Source organism: Xyrauchen texanus, chromosome 26 (genome assembly GCF_025860055.1).
Source record: "Xyrauchen texanus isolate HMW12.3.18 chromosome 26, RBS_HiC_50CHRs, whole genome shotgun sequence".
Lineage (NCBI taxonomy): Eukaryota > Metazoa > Chordata > Actinopteri > Cypriniformes > Catostomidae > Xyrauchen > Xyrauchen texanus.
The window spans coordinates 15994126-16011670 of record NC_068301.1 but is presented as its reverse complement, the minus strand read 5'-3'; the positions used below and the strand labels follow the sequence as shown (position 1 = coordinate 16011670).

Below are 17545 nucleotides of genomic sequence, written 5' to 3'. Positions count from 1 at the left end.
CAGACATCGCTTATTCCATGTGAATTGACAGTAAACCTTACAGAAATCTGCGGTAGCCCAATAAAATTATTTTACTTTACAGACGTATGCCCAGGAAACTAATCTGTGTTTTGAACTGCCTGTGTGCTCTCACTGTAGTCAGTTGTTGGAATCGACACCTGTCACCATCAGCTTGTGAGTTTAAAAGGTGCCTCATCTCTGATTTTCATCTCATATACAGCCCCCAACACACATAGCCTATTAATGTGACCACAAGCAAAATGTAGCACATTCTGTTTGGAGCGGAAGCTTCTAATACACAATACATGCCTAAAATAAACATTATACATTTTTCATGCACAGTTCATGCTTCAAATATTCTTTATAAATGCTCCATGCAGAAACATTGCAAAATAAAGCCAGATTCAGAGGTGTTACACGCACTGGTGTAGGTAATGTTGAAACCCCGACCGGACATGGAGTGGTCTGCTTGGAATTCCAGCCGGAGAATGTTGTTGTTGCTGGTGAGATGGGATGGCACCTCTGCCCCTGTGAAACGGCCAAGCACAGACGAATCTAGCATCTCTCCATCCTTCACAGTCAGGATGTCGTATGGAGCCTCTAGGTCAAAGTCATTGAAGGCCAGGTGGATACGGCTGCCGGGCTCTGATAGGATCAGCCACACACAATTAAGGTTGTTTCCATAGCCGTCTGGGTAATCCGGAGAGAGGACTGTGCCCATGGGAGCAGTGAAGTTGGAAAGACAGGGAACTGAAAGAATATAATAAAATAGAATAGAATAAAGAGTAACACTCATTTGCCTAGTAACTATTCTGTCTCTGTTTCAATTATTAAAAGGACAGTTTACCAAGAAATAGAAAATCATTGAATATAACTAATCTAAAGACTCACCAAACTAGATCACAAAAAGAAAATGTCCCCATGATGACTATTTTAGCTGTGTTGGACTGAAAAGCACATATAATATTTATATACAACCCCAATTTCAAAAAAGTTGGGACAGTATGGAAAATGCAAAAAGATGTTAAAGGAGTTATTTTTAACTGTACTTTGTAACTGAAAGTCTAGGCTTTCAAGAGCAAGGATGGGTTGAGGATTGCCAATTTGCCAACAAATGCATCAACAAATAATCCAGCGCTTTGAGAACAATGTTCCCTAAAGACAAATTGGAAGAATTTTGGCCATTTCACCCTCTACAGTGCACAATATACAGCAGTTCAAGGAATCTGTTCATATCTTGGTACGTAAACGGCAAAGCCAAAAAACACTTCTGAATGCGTGTGATCTCCGTTCACTCAGACGTCACCGTCTTAAAAAATTGAATATGTCTATAATGGACGTCATGACATGGGCTCAGTAATACTTCGGTTTATATTTGTAAGTCAACCCCATTCACTGAATGCACAGATGCAAGTTAAGGCTTTACTATTCAAAGCAGAAGCCACACATCAACACTGTCCAGAAGCATCACTAACTTCGCAGTCAGCCTTTATCCCTCTCTGAGGCTTGATTAGCCTGATAAGGGGCCGGGTGTGTAAAATCATGACCCGGCACTGCCCTCTGCCCTGTCACACATGCTTCCTATCAAATCAATCCTTGTGTGATGCCCTGCACATTGATGTATATCGCCTTCTTATAGTATGCATTGTATGCTTGTCATATTAATCAGAGTGTATAAAGGGGCACAAACTGCCAGCTTACCCCAATCATGCAAATGAGTCAGCTTCCAAACAAAGGAACTTTTCCCGCTGTAAAATTGCACCTTCCTCATTGGTCAAGCCGGACTCGAGAGGAGTGACTTCCATCAGAAGTTAAAAGGCACTCCCCCCTCTCTTCTTCCTCTTTCTCTCTTCCCTCTCTGCTCCTGGTTGCTGGTCGTGTGGAACTGAGAACACCCGGTCTGACCCCGAGGTCGCAGGAAGGCAGGCCTCAACACATCAAGCCACATGGAACATTCTCGACCATAACAGAGTCAAACTAACACCGCAAGTTCATCATAATTTCTTCAAAAAAGAAAGCGGAAGAAACTGATAGAAACTTCAACACCATCGACTCAAGAAACCATCAAGACTTTCTCCTGAGACTGCATTCGGGCGCTCTCTCAACAGCCAAGGCGTTGCTAAACATAGGTTTAATATAAGCTGAAAACCATTCGTAACAAATGGTATTTCAGATGGTTAAATGACTATATTAATAGCTTCATTCACCTATTCTGTTCCGATTTCATTCACTTTCTCTTTTCCATTTCCCATGTATGTGTGATTTGTGTGTATGTTTGTGTTTTAGATTAGTTATGTGTTCATAATTTCGTTAAATAAACTTTTGAACATTCTTGCGAGTTCATACTGGTCTGCTTGTAAATCAACGTCAGTTTAACGATTTGATCACAGCTACATGCTAAGGAAGAGTTATTTTTGTGTGGCCATGAAACATATCCTTTCTTAGAATTGATTGACAATCAATAATGAGTGTTCACTGAATTAACAGATTAATTGATTGTAATATTAATTCAGCTATATCAAGTTAATTCTACTAACTGATACAAAAATGTATAATTAATTATAACGAGCTATGATGAATTATTCATATTTCCCTTTTAAAGATAATTTGACTGTGGTACATTTTGATACATAATCTCATCCCTGTTTTTAAAAGATTTAGCTTCAAAGCTGTGCCTAAATGTGTGTAATATTATTGTCAATAAGCTATGAGAATAATATTACTCAAATAAGAGAATTAAACATAATTCCCTTATTAAAGCTATTTCCTTACAATAGAAATTGTGAGCGGATACAACGAGACGATGTATTACGATTTTAATGGTGGAGAATTTTATTCAGACAAATAATCGAGTTATTTGCAATTTATCTCAATTATAATGGTTGTTGAACACGACTAATTCCATTATAAATTTCCTTACATAATAATGTAGAATAAGGACAGTTTAATTTAATTCCTGGCTCACAGGTACTACCAAATTTGGTACATATGAGATGGAAAATTAAACAGTGGAATTGTGTTTCGTGTTCCGATGAGTCCACATTTTAAGTAGTTCTCTTGAGTAGTTCTCTTGAACAGCTGTCTTGATCTCAGGGTCAAAAAGGATAGACCAGACAGAAAAGGATCATCTAAGCTGTTATCAGCGGTCGGTTCAAAAGACAGTGTCTGTTATGGTAAGGGGGTGTGTCAGTGCCCAGAACTTGCACATCTGTGAGGGCACAATTAATGCAGTTCAGTTAGGAAAACTCTAGGAGATAGATTAAATATTTTTATTGATGATAATGACAGTGAAGTAAGCTTAGTTTTGGCGGACTAGATCTACTTTACGCATGCTGCTGCTACTTGACATGAGTCAATATGCTGCTGATGTTGGCATGAAAACATGATGCTGCTGAGACAGAAAAGACATGTTGCTGCTACTGTACCAAAATCAAGATAAAGATTCCTCCATGTAAAGCAGATCTAGACAGGTGGTGCTGGTTATATATTTTGACATGAGGGAAAAGCTTCTGATTGGGTGTGTAGGAAGAGGCGCACCTGTTCAACCTTTCAGTCAGTGCCATGCAGATTTTCCTAACTGAACTTAATGGTTATAAAAATAAGAACACATTTTCAACAACATATGCTGTAATGCAGACCCGTCTTTTCAAGGGACATACCTGCATTTTCGAGCAGGACAACGCCAAACCACATACTGCCCAGGATACAATTGCATGGCTGCATAAGGACACTAGATTGGCCTGCCTGAAGTCCTGACCAACTGTCTCCAATTGAGAATGTGTGGCACATAATGAAGTGCAAAAGATGACAAAAAGGCCACGTACATTTGCACTGCTGAAGACCTGCATAATGGATGAATGGGAGAAAACTCTGCTTGCTAAACTTAACAAACGTATGTCTTCAGTGCCCAAATGCTTAATAAGAAGAATTGGTTACACAGTGGTAAACAATCGACTGTTCCAACATTTTTGGAGCATCTTGCAATTATCTGATTTGAAATCAGTGTACATTAAAAACAAAAATCAATTAAATTCACAAGGTAAAACAAATTATGTGTTGTTGTAGGGACTTCAATATAGCACAGGGTGAATAGAATTTACAAAGTACTGTGTATTATTTGCTTTTATAAGCATTTTCCATTCTTTTCAAACTTTTTTGGAATAGCAGTTGTAAAAGCATGCCATGTCATTCATCAGTAATGTACAGTATAATAAAAATAAAGCATTTAGCCATGTGCATGTCTTTAATTTGCCATATGGAGACTCTCATTCTGCTGATAATTAGGTTTCATGCATTCTGAAAAATGGTGTTTATGCCAGAGATAGACTTCAGGCTATCTGATTTGTTCACTTTTCCAATTAGATGTGGAGAAAGTCTGGCTATGCATTTTAAAGCAACAAAAACAGCCTACAGGTGAAGAATCAAAATATAGCAGCTGTCACTGTAGCTGAATCAGTCTGAATAAATCCAGACTGGCTTCATATAGAAGCCAATTATATCAGCTGCCTTATACCTCAGAAAACTCTGCATTAATTTGGAAGAAAAGGTAAAGACTGGAAAGTTCCTCAAATCTAGTGATATAGAATTGCTTATGTGACAAAACTTTGACTGAATTTATACAAAAATAAGATGGTACTTGAATATGTAACTTATTTGAATTCAACAGATTTGAGGACATTGTAGTAAAACTATTCTTTGTTACATTAATCAGACTAAAAATCTTGATCAGTGGTTCTAAACTGGTGGGTCGTGACACAAAAATTGGTGGCAGGTCTGTTCTGATAGGTTCAGTGAACTAACCATATCATTGTTTGTAGATAGGAAAATAAATAAACTTTTACAAGGGAAGATAACACGCTTATCACATTTTTTTGTTGTTGTTGACGTCAAAGGCCATGAATCCAATTCAACTCTATAATATTTTGGTGCAAATTCACCTGTCACTTTTTCCCAGTATGGACAGGACGTGTGACATGAACAAAAGTACACAATGTAAATAAACAAACAATACAATTACCCAGACTATGTGCAATATTTGCACACCCAGACTATATGCAATATTTGCAAAGAGGATAAACATTGTTTGGGCTGACCACAATTTATTTTTGCACAGTGAATTATTTGCTGCTAACAACATGAATCCACTGATATTCGAGACAACCAAAATTGGCAATTTTCTTATTCAGCCTGTCTTGTTCATAATTTTGCATATTGTTGGCCCTACAGTAATACAATGCTAAATTTTAAGGATATTTTTGGCTACTTTCATAAGATGAAAAAACAACAACTTGGGTTGACACTTGATGTCCTATGTACAATCTGGGTCTTAAAGCAAAACCAGTTGAGAACCACTGATCTACTGTAAATTATCTAAGACTGTTGTACAAACTATTCATACAAACATGGACAGAAACAAAATATCCATAGGCATTAATCAGTTATTAAATGTAAAATATAATGTATTGTTGACAGTACTCACAAATGCAGATGGGTATGTTGGCAGACCACTGGTTGTTATTCTGGCAGGATATTGTTTTCTCTCCAATTAACTCAAAGCCAAATTGGCACTCAAAGCGAAGTACATCACCATTAGAGAAACCATCTCCTTCCCTCATTCCATACAAAGGTGTGCCTGGGTCCCCACAGCTCTCCTTGTCAATTTCTATAGAGAAAGTATTTAAATAGGATGGATCACCAAACATTACGTGTCTTCTTTCACTGCCACATCAGTCATGAAAGAAACTCTGATGTGTCTTCATTGACAGTATCAGATAAGGCGTCTCATTTTGAAAAATAAAAAGTTGATTCATTGACACAAGTACAAGAGGAATATGACCTTCTGTGCTACAAGCAAACTACTTACTTCATGCTGTACAATCCACCTTAAGATGTAGCTGTGTTTTGGAACATGATAGCTGTCCAAGATTGTCATTAGTGGGTTTACAAGCTACCATTTTCCAAAATGCAGCCTGACCACCTTAAGCTGGTATAACCAGTTGGAAGCTGGTTTGTTGCTGGTCCAAGATTCTCTACCAGCTTGGGCCAGCTAAGGACCACCTTGGATTAGCTAACAACCAGCTACGATTAGAACATGGCAGTGCAATACTGCAGATATTGTTGGCTTTTGTATGATGAATTGCTTACGTTTTTGGATAAAAGCGTCTGCTAAATTACTAAATGTAAATGTAACCTGCTAACAAGCAGCTTGGACCAGCTAACTAACAGTTAATAGTCAGCTTGCACCAGCTAATGACCAGCTAATAACCAGCTTGGACCAGATTTTAGCATGCTTGAACTAGCTAACAACCCGCTTGGACCAACTAACAAACAGTTTGGGCCAGTTAATGACCAACTTGGACCAACTAGGGACCATCTATTTTGCCATGTTCCAAACTCAGCTTTCAGCCTTATCTGGAACATCCAGCAGGGCTGGCTTTCCAACAAGTGAAAGTGAGTTGAAAGTGAATTAAATGGCACTGAACTCAACTGCATAAGTCTAATGTGCATTGATTTCAACAGAAGTCAAACACTAAGTTCTTCCTCCACTTAGAGGAAGCTGAGTGGAAAAGAATGCCAACAGAATTCCTGCCTAGATAAGCTCCAGTACTTCTGTATGAGAAAGAGTCTGGCTCTCTGAAGGTGGAGCCAGCCAGGCAGGACACCCTTCTACCCCCTCTTTACTAAATTACATTTAACACCAAATCCAAGTTTGAGCATATGGGAAGGGGATTTCTCTTGAGATATAATGGAGGTCTTTGGCCAATGCTTGGTTTATGGCATTAGTTTCTGACATGACAGTCCCTTTATGACTACCACAAAACTTTACTTCTTTGGTTAATCAGAAGGGGTGGCTGGGGGAAGGTTAGGCTATATTTACTGCTTTGTATTTATGATGGTGCAAAAAATAGAGCACAAATTTTCTGCAGGAGCTTGTGGCATGTGAATAATTCCAGGCAACGCTACACTTTACCGTGAGGCCAGCATGTCAGATGGGATATCCTACACTCTTAAAACAGTGCATAATGTGATGGGTGCTTTGTGCTCTTATGTACCCTCTTGTAGGTCCTTTCTGTTTAATTGGGTTAACAAGCTAGCCAATCAAATACAATAGGCTGATTCTGTATGTGCAAGCCCACACTGCCCACTCAGGGGAAGTTGGGGTCCTCTGAATTATAGAGTATCAGTGAACTTTGGCATGTAATACATCAAAAACCATAGCAAGAATTCTGCACATTTACCATGCAGCAGGACCCATTAAGTCAGCTTTCACGTGAAAGTCTATAAATAAATTTAATCTCAAAACCATTTCTTATTCATTGGAAAATGGCAAGTAATTTATCTCTCCTATTGTGTATCCCTTGGATATTGTTTCATTTCAGTAATGCTGACTTTATCTATCTCAAGAAAGTGCCCATTATCGCAAAGTCAAGTTTTACGTGCAGTCAACGCACAAAACGAGGTACTTTTAAAACAAAAGTTCACATGAGTCAAGAACACACAAGAAACCTCCCAGGCAGATAGCAGCTGTAATTCTCGGAAACATTGAATTCAATTAGGTTTTTTAAAGATGTTGAAAAGATGTGGCCAAACAGAAATCAAACAAAGCTACGTCATTTAATAGGGTGTTTACTAGAGCTCTGCTATGGATAATCAATGGCAAACAGCACTGCACTTTAGGGCATGCCATATTATTTTTGCTGACTAATATGGAGTCACAATTTTTCATACAGATTAGAGATACATTTAGTTTAAATTCAAATTCACCACTTTTTACCAGCCATTAGCAGTTAAATTGACTCACTATTACTAAATACAACATTTGACTTGTATTTAGTAAACAGTGCAGGTTCTAGGCTAGCAATTCAATTGTTGGAGGGTTACAAACATAGTAGCACAGAAAAATAAACAAAGTAATTAAATATATTTATTGTTTAAAGCTCTTATTGATATCAAAAATCAAGGCACAGTGAGATTAAATAAATAAATAAAATGCAGATTTACCTGACAAATATATTGTGCTTGTGGATTTGTGGAAAAGCGAAAGTCTAAAAATCTAAAAGCTAGTCCAAAACGTTGTGGCTTAAAACTATTTGTGATTGAATTGAAATGCCTTTATGCCTTAAAAGCCTTAAAGTAAATGACTAATGCCATCACCAGAGCATAGAATTAACAATAAGATGCTAGACATTAGGCATATTTAATGTTAAGATGTTAATGTAATGACAAGATATTAATGAAATGAATACAAATCATGAAAACAACATGCTCAATTGCAGACTTTACATTTAATGTTAATTTGTACCTTTGGGCTAAAGTAAACGTGTTACATTTTATGCCATTAAAATGGTTTGTTACAAGAAATAAGAATATAATACACCATCAAAGGTCAAATACAAGACTATTTATTCATCAATAGAATATGACAGACGTAGTATACTAATAAACATAGGTGATAAACTTTATTACCATAAGCACAAGTAATGACCCATTTAGATTTAGCATTTGTCATAGACATCAGAGTAATGGATTTCATTAAGTTGGCTTGTGAGAGCCAACTTACTGAAATCCTACTTAAACTTATTATTATACCGATTCTTCTTATTCTTCTTAGCGGTGAAATTTCGGTATCTAACTCCTCCTAGAGCTTTTAAGCTACAGGCACCAAACTCGGCACAGACCTTCAGACTAATCCCGAATAGTGTGCTATATCTTTTCTAACTGATCGGACTTACGGTTTTCCTAAAAATGACGATCAAACTCGGAAAAAACTCCCATTGACTTAACATTGCGGAATGTTCAGAAATTCAAATTCCAACTGACATTTTCACACACACAGACAAAAAGGGCCTGTCAGCCCTGCATCTCTCCCTCTCTCTCTCCCTCAGAGGATTTCTTTTATCAAGCAGCCAAAAAGTAATGACCTAAAATCTTCATAGCCACACGCTAAAAACGTGCTAGCATCTATCTGAGGGTCAATATCTATCTATCTATCTATCTGAGGGTCAATATCTATCTATCTCATCTATCTATCTATCTATCTATCTATCTATCTATCTATCTATCTATATCTATCTCTATCTATCTGAGGGTAAATATCTATCTCTCTATCTATCTATCTATCTATCTGAGGATAAATATCTATCTATCTATATCTATCTATCTATCTATCTAGGGTAACTATCTATCTATCTATCTATCTATCTAGCAACTAAGTTAAACTTTTTTAACACTACACTGTAGAACTGGCTCATTAGAGTCATTCATTTGGGAATCAGACTAAACTGGTCACACTGTAAGTTTCACATTGTAGATTCAAAAGAACCAGCTCATTAGAGTCATTAATTTGGGAATCAGACTACACTGGTCACACTGTATGTTTCACATTGTAGATTCAAAAGAACCGGCTCATTAGAGTCGTTCATTTGGGAATCAGACTACACTGGTCACACTGTATGTTTCACACTGTAGAGTCAAAAGAACCGGCTCATTAGAGTAATTTGTTTGGGAATCAGACTACCCTGGTCACACTGTATGTTTCACACTTTAGATTCAAAAGAACTGGCTCATTAGAGTCATTAATGTTGTAATCAGATTACACTGGTCACACTGTATGTTTCACACTGTAGATTCAAAAGAACCGGCTCATCAGAGTCATTCATTTGGGAATCAGACTAGCATCGCCTAGCGAAGTGCTAAAAGATGCTAAAAACGTGGCAGCATCATGCTAACACATGCTAGCATCACCTAGCGAAGTGCTAAAACATGCTAAAAACGTGCTAGCATCATGCTAACACATGCTAGCATCGCCTAGCGAAGTGCTAAAACATGCTAAAATCGTGCTAGCATCATGCTAACACATGCTAGCATCGCCTAGCAGAGTGCTAAAACATGCTAAAAACATGCTAGCATCATGCTAAAACATGTTAGCATCACCTAGCGAAGTGCTAAAACATGCTAAAAATGTGCTAGCATCATGCTAACACATGCTAGCATCGCCAGCTAAGTGCTAAAAGATGCTAAAACGTGCTAGCATCATGCTAACACATGCTAGTATCACCTAGCGAAGTACTAAAAAATGCTAAAAACGTGCTAGCATCTATCTGTCTGTCTATCTATCTATCTATCTATCTATCTATCTGAGGGTCAATATCTATCTATCTATCTATCTATCTATCTATCTATCTATCTATTTGAGGGTCAATATCTATCTATCTATCTATCTATCTGAGGGTAAATATTTATCTATCTATCTATCTATCTATCTATCTGAGGGTAAATATCTATCTATCTATCTCTCTATCTATCTATCTGAGTGTCTATCTATCTATCTATCTATCTATCTATCTATCTATCTATATATCTATCTAGCAACTCAGTTAAACTTTTAACTACTTTAAACTACAAACTACTTTAAACTAATTTAAACTTTAAACTCATTTAAACTATAAACTACTTTAAACTTCAAACTACTTTAAACAATAAACTACTTTAAAATTCAAACTAATTTAAACTTTAGACTACTTTAAACTTTGAACTAATTTAATCTTCAAACTACTTTAAAATTCAAACTAATTTAAACTTTAGACTAATTTAAACTTTAAACTAATTTAAAATTCAAACTAATTTAAACTTTAGACTAATTTAAACTTTAAACTAATTTAAACTTTAAACTAATTTAAACTATAAACTAATTTAAACTTCAAACTACTTTAAACTTCAAACTACTTTAAACTTCAAACTACTTTAAACTTCAAACTTTCTGGTCCAAACTTTCACAAGCCAACTTAAAGTTTGTCTCGATGAACTTTTTCTAGTTTATATTGTAAGGTAAACTTTTAGATGAAATGAACTATGCTAAACTATAATCTCCACTATGCTCTAGATTAAGGCAAGTTTTGAATAAATTTGAAGCAAATGCACTCTCCAGGTTCTGCCTTTTTTAAACTATGCAATTCTTCTCAGAGATTTATGCCATGGCACCAACCAAAAGCTTTTTTTAAAAAGTAACCTTTCATTTCAAATCACCATATTAAAGATGTCCTCATGTCTTTTTCATGTTGAAGTGTAAATGAACAGTTGGAAAGAAGACAATGGGAACCTCAATATGACTTCCATTCAATGCAGCAGTTCTGTGAAAGATTAACATATTCAGATGAGACTGGATTTATCAAAGGGCCTATGATTTATATAACTCACATCATGTATCATTTGGCTCCTTAATGTGTTCTGAATTACGTCTATCATTTGGAACACAGTCTACATAGCAGAATCTGCCTTGCAAGATCTTTTTAAATGGTAAACCAACAATATTCTTCAATTAAAAATGGAATTCTCCAAATAATATGGAACTAATCTAAAGTATGACTAACTGTGACTGAATTTTCTGAATATTCTGAAAGATAATATACAAATAAAAATATATAACTGTGAAATTGTCAGATTGTTTATGTGCCAAGTTATAGATAATTTTCATCCCCTCATGTACTGTTGGCAATCCAAAACTGAAACATACACACCTAAGATTGACAGGTCCCATTATATCTGTCTAGAAGCTGAAAATTGAGAAACAACTCTGATTGTCTGTGCCATATTTAGGATGAATTATAACAGGTTTAGAGAGAGAGAGTAAAAGGCTAATTTAATGCAATATGCAGTATTATGCAAGTCTCTCCCAGGATATCATATAGTAAAGTCTGGTCTTGCACTTTGGGGGATTCATTTGCTCTCTCCTTTGCTCTCTCCATCAACCTCCGTCCTTCTCTCTCATTATGCTGAATGGCATGCTGTTCATCACCCAGACACTAATTTATTAGAAAACCTTGAGGGAGGAGAGATAATCAAAGATATGGGTTTTGTAGGGATTGCTGCTTCTATCAAGTGACTGCACCTCATGTGTTTGGGATGAAAGTTAGATGCCATGCCTTCAACAGAGACCTCTGAAGTGATTTGTGGGAACTGCTTTCCTTTAATGCGGACTGACTACTAAGCATGTACACCAAATTATCTTGCAAAAACAGTGGCAAGTCCAGGTAAATAATGATTTTTGGCCTTTGATTTAGAAGGTTGTTAAAAACACTCAATCAGAAAACAAAGACGAATGTTTGACCTTTGATTGGATCTGGGATGATGCCAGGCAGGTTGTTTGTACAATTTTGCTTTGGCTTTCTTCTTTGGTTTTTTTTTTTTTCGATTCTCATTCATATGATCTCTCAGATGCCTGTTTTATCATTCTGTTTGTTTGCTGTTAGAAATAAATCTTTTTGTATGTGTGTGTGTGTGTGTGTTTTTTTTTTTCATTTATCCACAAATTCCTCTATTGTGGACCGCATTGCTTTTGTGTTACTCAAAAGGTTAATTCAAATGATTGCAATCTAATCTTGACATCATTTTCTTCTTTGGAGTAACTCCAGTTCCTAGATCTTTTCACCTTTTTACTTTTTTGGACCATTCACAAAGGGACAAAACATTATTTTCAAAGTCTTTTGAAATGTCTTTCAAGTACCTTTGTAGTTGATCTTGAAGCCTATAGATCCCACACTTTCATCTGACTGGAGATGAAGCCACATCTGATGGGTCATACTGACGATAAGGTCTGGCACAAAGCTACCGGTCAGACTGAGAAGAAGAAAGTGATTGGTCACAGATGAACAAAGCAGAAGACTAAAACAAGAACACTATATGTACTTGTCATATCTTTGAAGTTGAATCATGTAGACTTAGATTGAATCTGTAGAAAAACAGTGCACACTGTGCGATTCTTGTCATGAGGATACTGTCTAAAACAAATTTCAGAGATCGGAAAAGATATATTTGCTAGTAAGGCAAAATTGGCAGTCTTGGATGGTTTTGAATGGACATGATGTTCTCACAGTCGGCTGAATAATTTCCTTTGTGATTAATCCTATTCTCTGATGAAGTTATTGTTATTCAGCATTCCCTTCAAGTTAAAAAGTTGTACTATCAAAATTACATTTCAAAGTTTGCTTTAATGTACAAACAGTTCATGACCTCTTTTGCCCAGCCAAACTGACTTTGGACAATTAAACCTTGTTTCATTCTTTTCTTTTTAAAATTTTCTCCCAGGCAAAATATTGGCAAATAAGCACAACACCTTGCTTAGGTTTGTACAGTATAATTTCAATTTCAGGTGAAATTTCAACAAATCAGGACAGCTGGGTTACAGTAAAGAGTCAACTCTGTCAGTTGTGACAAACAGTCTTAGCTAAGATGTATAAAAGTCAGTTGATATTGCAAAGTTTACAAAGATTGCACTGGGGTCAAAAGGTACAATCTGGTTAGCAACAATCATAAAAACTAAAACATCATAGTGAGGGTTTCTACAGTGCAATCATTGTTTGTGAGTGAAGACAAACATTTCTGAATTAGTATTAGAGTTTGGCCATTAGTATTAGAGTTAATGATTAAAAGCAAAACGTTGACAACAAACATCTACATGGTTGCAGAACCAGTTTTACCATTTTACACTTAATATGATTTAAACAAGCTTGATATTATTTTCCAGCACCCTTTATTTTTTTGGGAATATAATTTTTATCATCCAAACATTGTCCTGGGCAATGGCTGGTTGAAATTAATTTGGTTCCAGTAACAGCAAAGAATGTTGATCCAACTATTTGTCCTCCTTCTGCAAATGATGGATCATTTTACAATAGCAGACTGTGGATAAGACACTCACACTTGCAAGATAGTTTTAGGGTCTCCCACTTCTCCTCCATCACCGATGGTTAGTGTGTCATAGCCCAGTTCCATGTCAAACTCCTCAAAGTTAATCTGAATCACCTGTCGACAGAAATGAGGCATGATGCTTAGTGATGTGTCAAATGAACTGAATAACTTTATGGTTCTTGTATAATTGAATTCCCATCAGCTGACTGAAATTGAGATACAAACGACTGCCAGTACTCAACTCTTTACTGAATTTTGCAGAAAATAATTTCCCGTAAATGTTTCCAATCGCAATTTGTCAAAATTGCACTCAAGTTTGCTTTGAGCATTTGAGCATGATAATGTTGAACAAATTTCATACATCAAAATTAAGAGAGGTTTTAAAGATTTTTTTTTTCTACATAATTCAATACTTTTTTGATAACACCTTATTTTACAATGCTTGTGTTACAGTGTATTAACATTAGTAGGTACTGGGTAATACTAATTAGTATGTACAAGCTTAATATCCAAGACACATTGAACCATTTCCAAAATGATTTGTTCTGTGGGGACATTTTAAAAACGTATCTGCTTCCCCTTCCTCTTTTGCTTGCCTTTTGTACTTGTTAATCCAAATGTAAAAAAAACTAAAAATAAAAAAAAAATCATACACTGTGGAGGTGGTGGTGTGGTTGAGCGGCAAATTGTGAAAGGAGAGCAGGACCGGGAGTAGAGAGCATTAAGGAATTACACCTGTAAGCAATTTTACTAACTTTTGTTTTGCAGTGAGAGGCGACATAGAGATAAAGGGGAGCTGAGAGTCACAGAGGAGAGGAAGTGCCACGTGCTGTTCTGTGGGTGTGTGTTTGCTTGTCTGCACTGGAAATTGTGAAACTGAATGTCTACGGAGAACGTGGAATATTTATCTGGCTCGCTGCTTCCTCATTTATTGATAAAGCAGGAACCTGTTACATACACATTAAGCACAGCACAATCGATTAATTAATTCAAAATGTAGTTATTTCTGGACTAGACCATCTCTTGGATAACTGGGATTTCGTAAAGAATGATCAGGGCTATAGAAAAAGAAATTATAGGTTAATAAGAACCACAGGCTTATGAAGAGGCCTGAACTTTCTATATTAATTAACCCATCGAGAGGTCCTGGATGGACTAAGTTGCCATGGCGATGAGTTCTTCACCATGGCCAGGGCTTAGCAGATTTGGATGTATGAGAGCTACTTAGGATTGATGACTGATGCTTAGACAGCATCTCAGCACAAATAATAAAGTTGTTTTCCATATAACTGAATACAAAATACTCCAGAGTCCCTGTCTCACTAAAGGTCACCAAGTAGCATATGCAGTAGCACAGCGGAGGTGCAGAATATAACAAGATGACAAAGCTGGGAATGACACTTTAGATATAAATTGCTTTTTTCAAGCTAATCTAGGACAAGCCTGTACTGATAACAAATTTTAAAAGGATAGTTCAAAAATGATAATTATGTCATCATTTACTCCCCTCATGCTGTTCTAAACCTGTATGAATTCCTTTCTACTGTGGAACACAAAAAGAGGTGTTAGAGAGTGGGTTAGCATCAATCAACATTCACTATAATTACACTATACTACATTCCATCTTTTTCTTTCTTCTCTTTCGTCTCTTTTTTTTTTTTGTCCATACAACAAAAGTGAATGGTGATTGAGACTAACATTCTGCTAACATTCCTTTTGTGTTCCACAGAAGAAAGAAAGTCATATGTGTTTGGAACAACATGAGCCTGAGTAAATAAAACCATAAACCATAAACCTTAAACCTTATCTCAGATCAGCCTAATTTCTCCCTTAATAAATAGCACATGTCAAAACAGGAACTTCTATTCAGTGACTGCCTTGCCTGCCTGTGGTTGTCATGGTGATTGTAGTCGCAAGCTAATGCTTTTGTTAAAGAGAGTGAGTGAGGTTCTGAGGGCAGAGTTTTGAATGACAAAGAAATAAATTAATAGAGCAGAACTATGACATATTTTGAAATATGCCCCAGTATGAAAAAAATGCTTTCTTTTACACTTTTACAGACAGATTATTCTTTCATTGTGAGAATGTGATGCATCATTCTGATAAAAAGCTAGTCCTTCATACAGCCACAGAGTCACCACTCAAACTACAGTCAGAAATTAATCTCTTTTTGCCCAATGACATTTACATAAATTAAAAAAATATTTAAAAAAATCCCAGACATACCTGGAAATCTCATTCTCAATACTAAATGTATTGACCACTTGAGCACTTTTTGTCATTATGGACAAGTTAGATACTCAGGTGACATTTCACCACACGCTTCCTGTAGCACTTGCCATAGATTTGGCTGTCTTGTCGAGCACTTCTCACGCACCTTACAGTCTAGCTGATCCCACAAAAGCTCAATGGGTTTAAGATCCATAAAATTCTTTTCCAATTATCTATTGTCCAATGTCTGTGTTTCTTTGCCCACTCTAACCTTTCCTTTTTTTATCTGTTTCAAAAGTTTCATAGAAGGCCTGCAACCCCGAGTCTCTCTTTACTGTTGTAAATGAAACAAGTGTTGAGCAGGCAGAATGAAGCTGTCAGCTGAGGGCATGTGAGGCGTCAATTTCTCAAACTAGAGACTCTGATGTACTTATCATCTTGATTAGTTGCACACCTGGGCCTTCTACATCTAATTCTGTCCTTGTTAGAGCCAGTTGTCCTTTGTATTTGAAGGCTTTAGTGTACATCTTAGTTTTTTGGCAATTTCCAGCATTGTATAGCCTTCATTTCTCAAAATAATGATTGACTGACGAGTTTCTAGAGAAAGCTGTTTCTTTTTACATTAACATTTAAGCATTTGGCAGGTGCTTTTATCCAAAGCGACTTACAGTGCCCTTATTACAGGGACAAACCCCCCGGAGCAACCTGGAGTTAAGTGCCTTGCTCAAGACACAGTGGTGGTGGCTGTGGGGTTCGAACTCACAACCATCTGCTTACCACTTCAGTGCTTTAGCCCACTACGCCACCACCACTCCCATTTTTAGCCATTTTTTAGATGACAGTCTATTGCATACTGTGGCAACTGAAAAACAAACACAAAGACAATGTTAAGCTTTATTTAACAAACCAAATAGCTTTTAGCTGTGTTTGATATAATGGGAAGTGATTTTCTAGTACCAGTTTAGCAATTTAGCATGATTACTAAAAGATAAGGTGTTGAAGTGATGGCTGCTGGAAATCGGACCTGTCTAGATTTGATAAAAAATGACTTGTGGTGTTGTTTTTTACATCAGTAATGTCCTCACTATACTTTGTGATCAGTTGAATGCCACTTTGGTAAATTAATATACCAATTTCTGTCTGAAACAGCATATATATATATATATAAAATGTATAAATTAATGTATATCTAAATGCCAATATCCAGAGGGCAGGGTGGCCGATACATTGCCGATATACTGTACACTGGACTATTATTGAAGTAACATGATGCACATAACAACAAAATGAACTGTGACTGGTCATTTACATGTCTCAGTAGCTTCTTATTCAAGCAGGTGATTTTCAGCACCCTCAAGGAAAAATTCATCCAAACAGGAACATTTATCGGCTGATGCAGAAAATAAAATAAGTCAGAATATCAGCCGATTTATTGGCCTCGGCTATATCGGTGAAACACTAGTCTGAAATATGAACCAGAAATTTCTTTGTGGAAGTGTTTATTCAACTTCCTCATGTTTAGGTGAAAATAGAAAACACACAGCAACCATGTAAAGCTTCCATGGAGCTGTCTTTATTGTCATATCCCCCTATTAAGTTCACAGATATTGGGAGATGGGTAACTGTCACAAAATCCTGCTGGGATTTA

General features: G+C 36.5%; 1 protein-coding gene across 1 annotated transcript in view; it reads right to left on the bottom strand.

The window, feature by feature from the left end:
* Window positions 1-17545, bottom strand: part of LOC127619812 (CUB and sushi domain-containing protein 3-like) — a 639489-nt gene that overhangs the window by 210238 nt on the left and 411706 nt on the right. Inside the window, exons 11-14 of the mRNA XM_052092811.1 lie at window positions 13697-13800; window positions 12503-12615; window positions 5480-5662; window positions 424-750 (exon numbers count right to left, since the gene is read on the bottom strand). Of these exons, the coding sequence (XP_051948771.1) occupies window positions 424-750; window positions 5480-5662; window positions 12503-12615; window positions 13697-13800 (727 nt within the window). The remainder of the gene's footprint in view (window positions 1-423; window positions 751-5479; window positions 5663-12502; window positions 12616-13696; window positions 13801-17545) is intronic.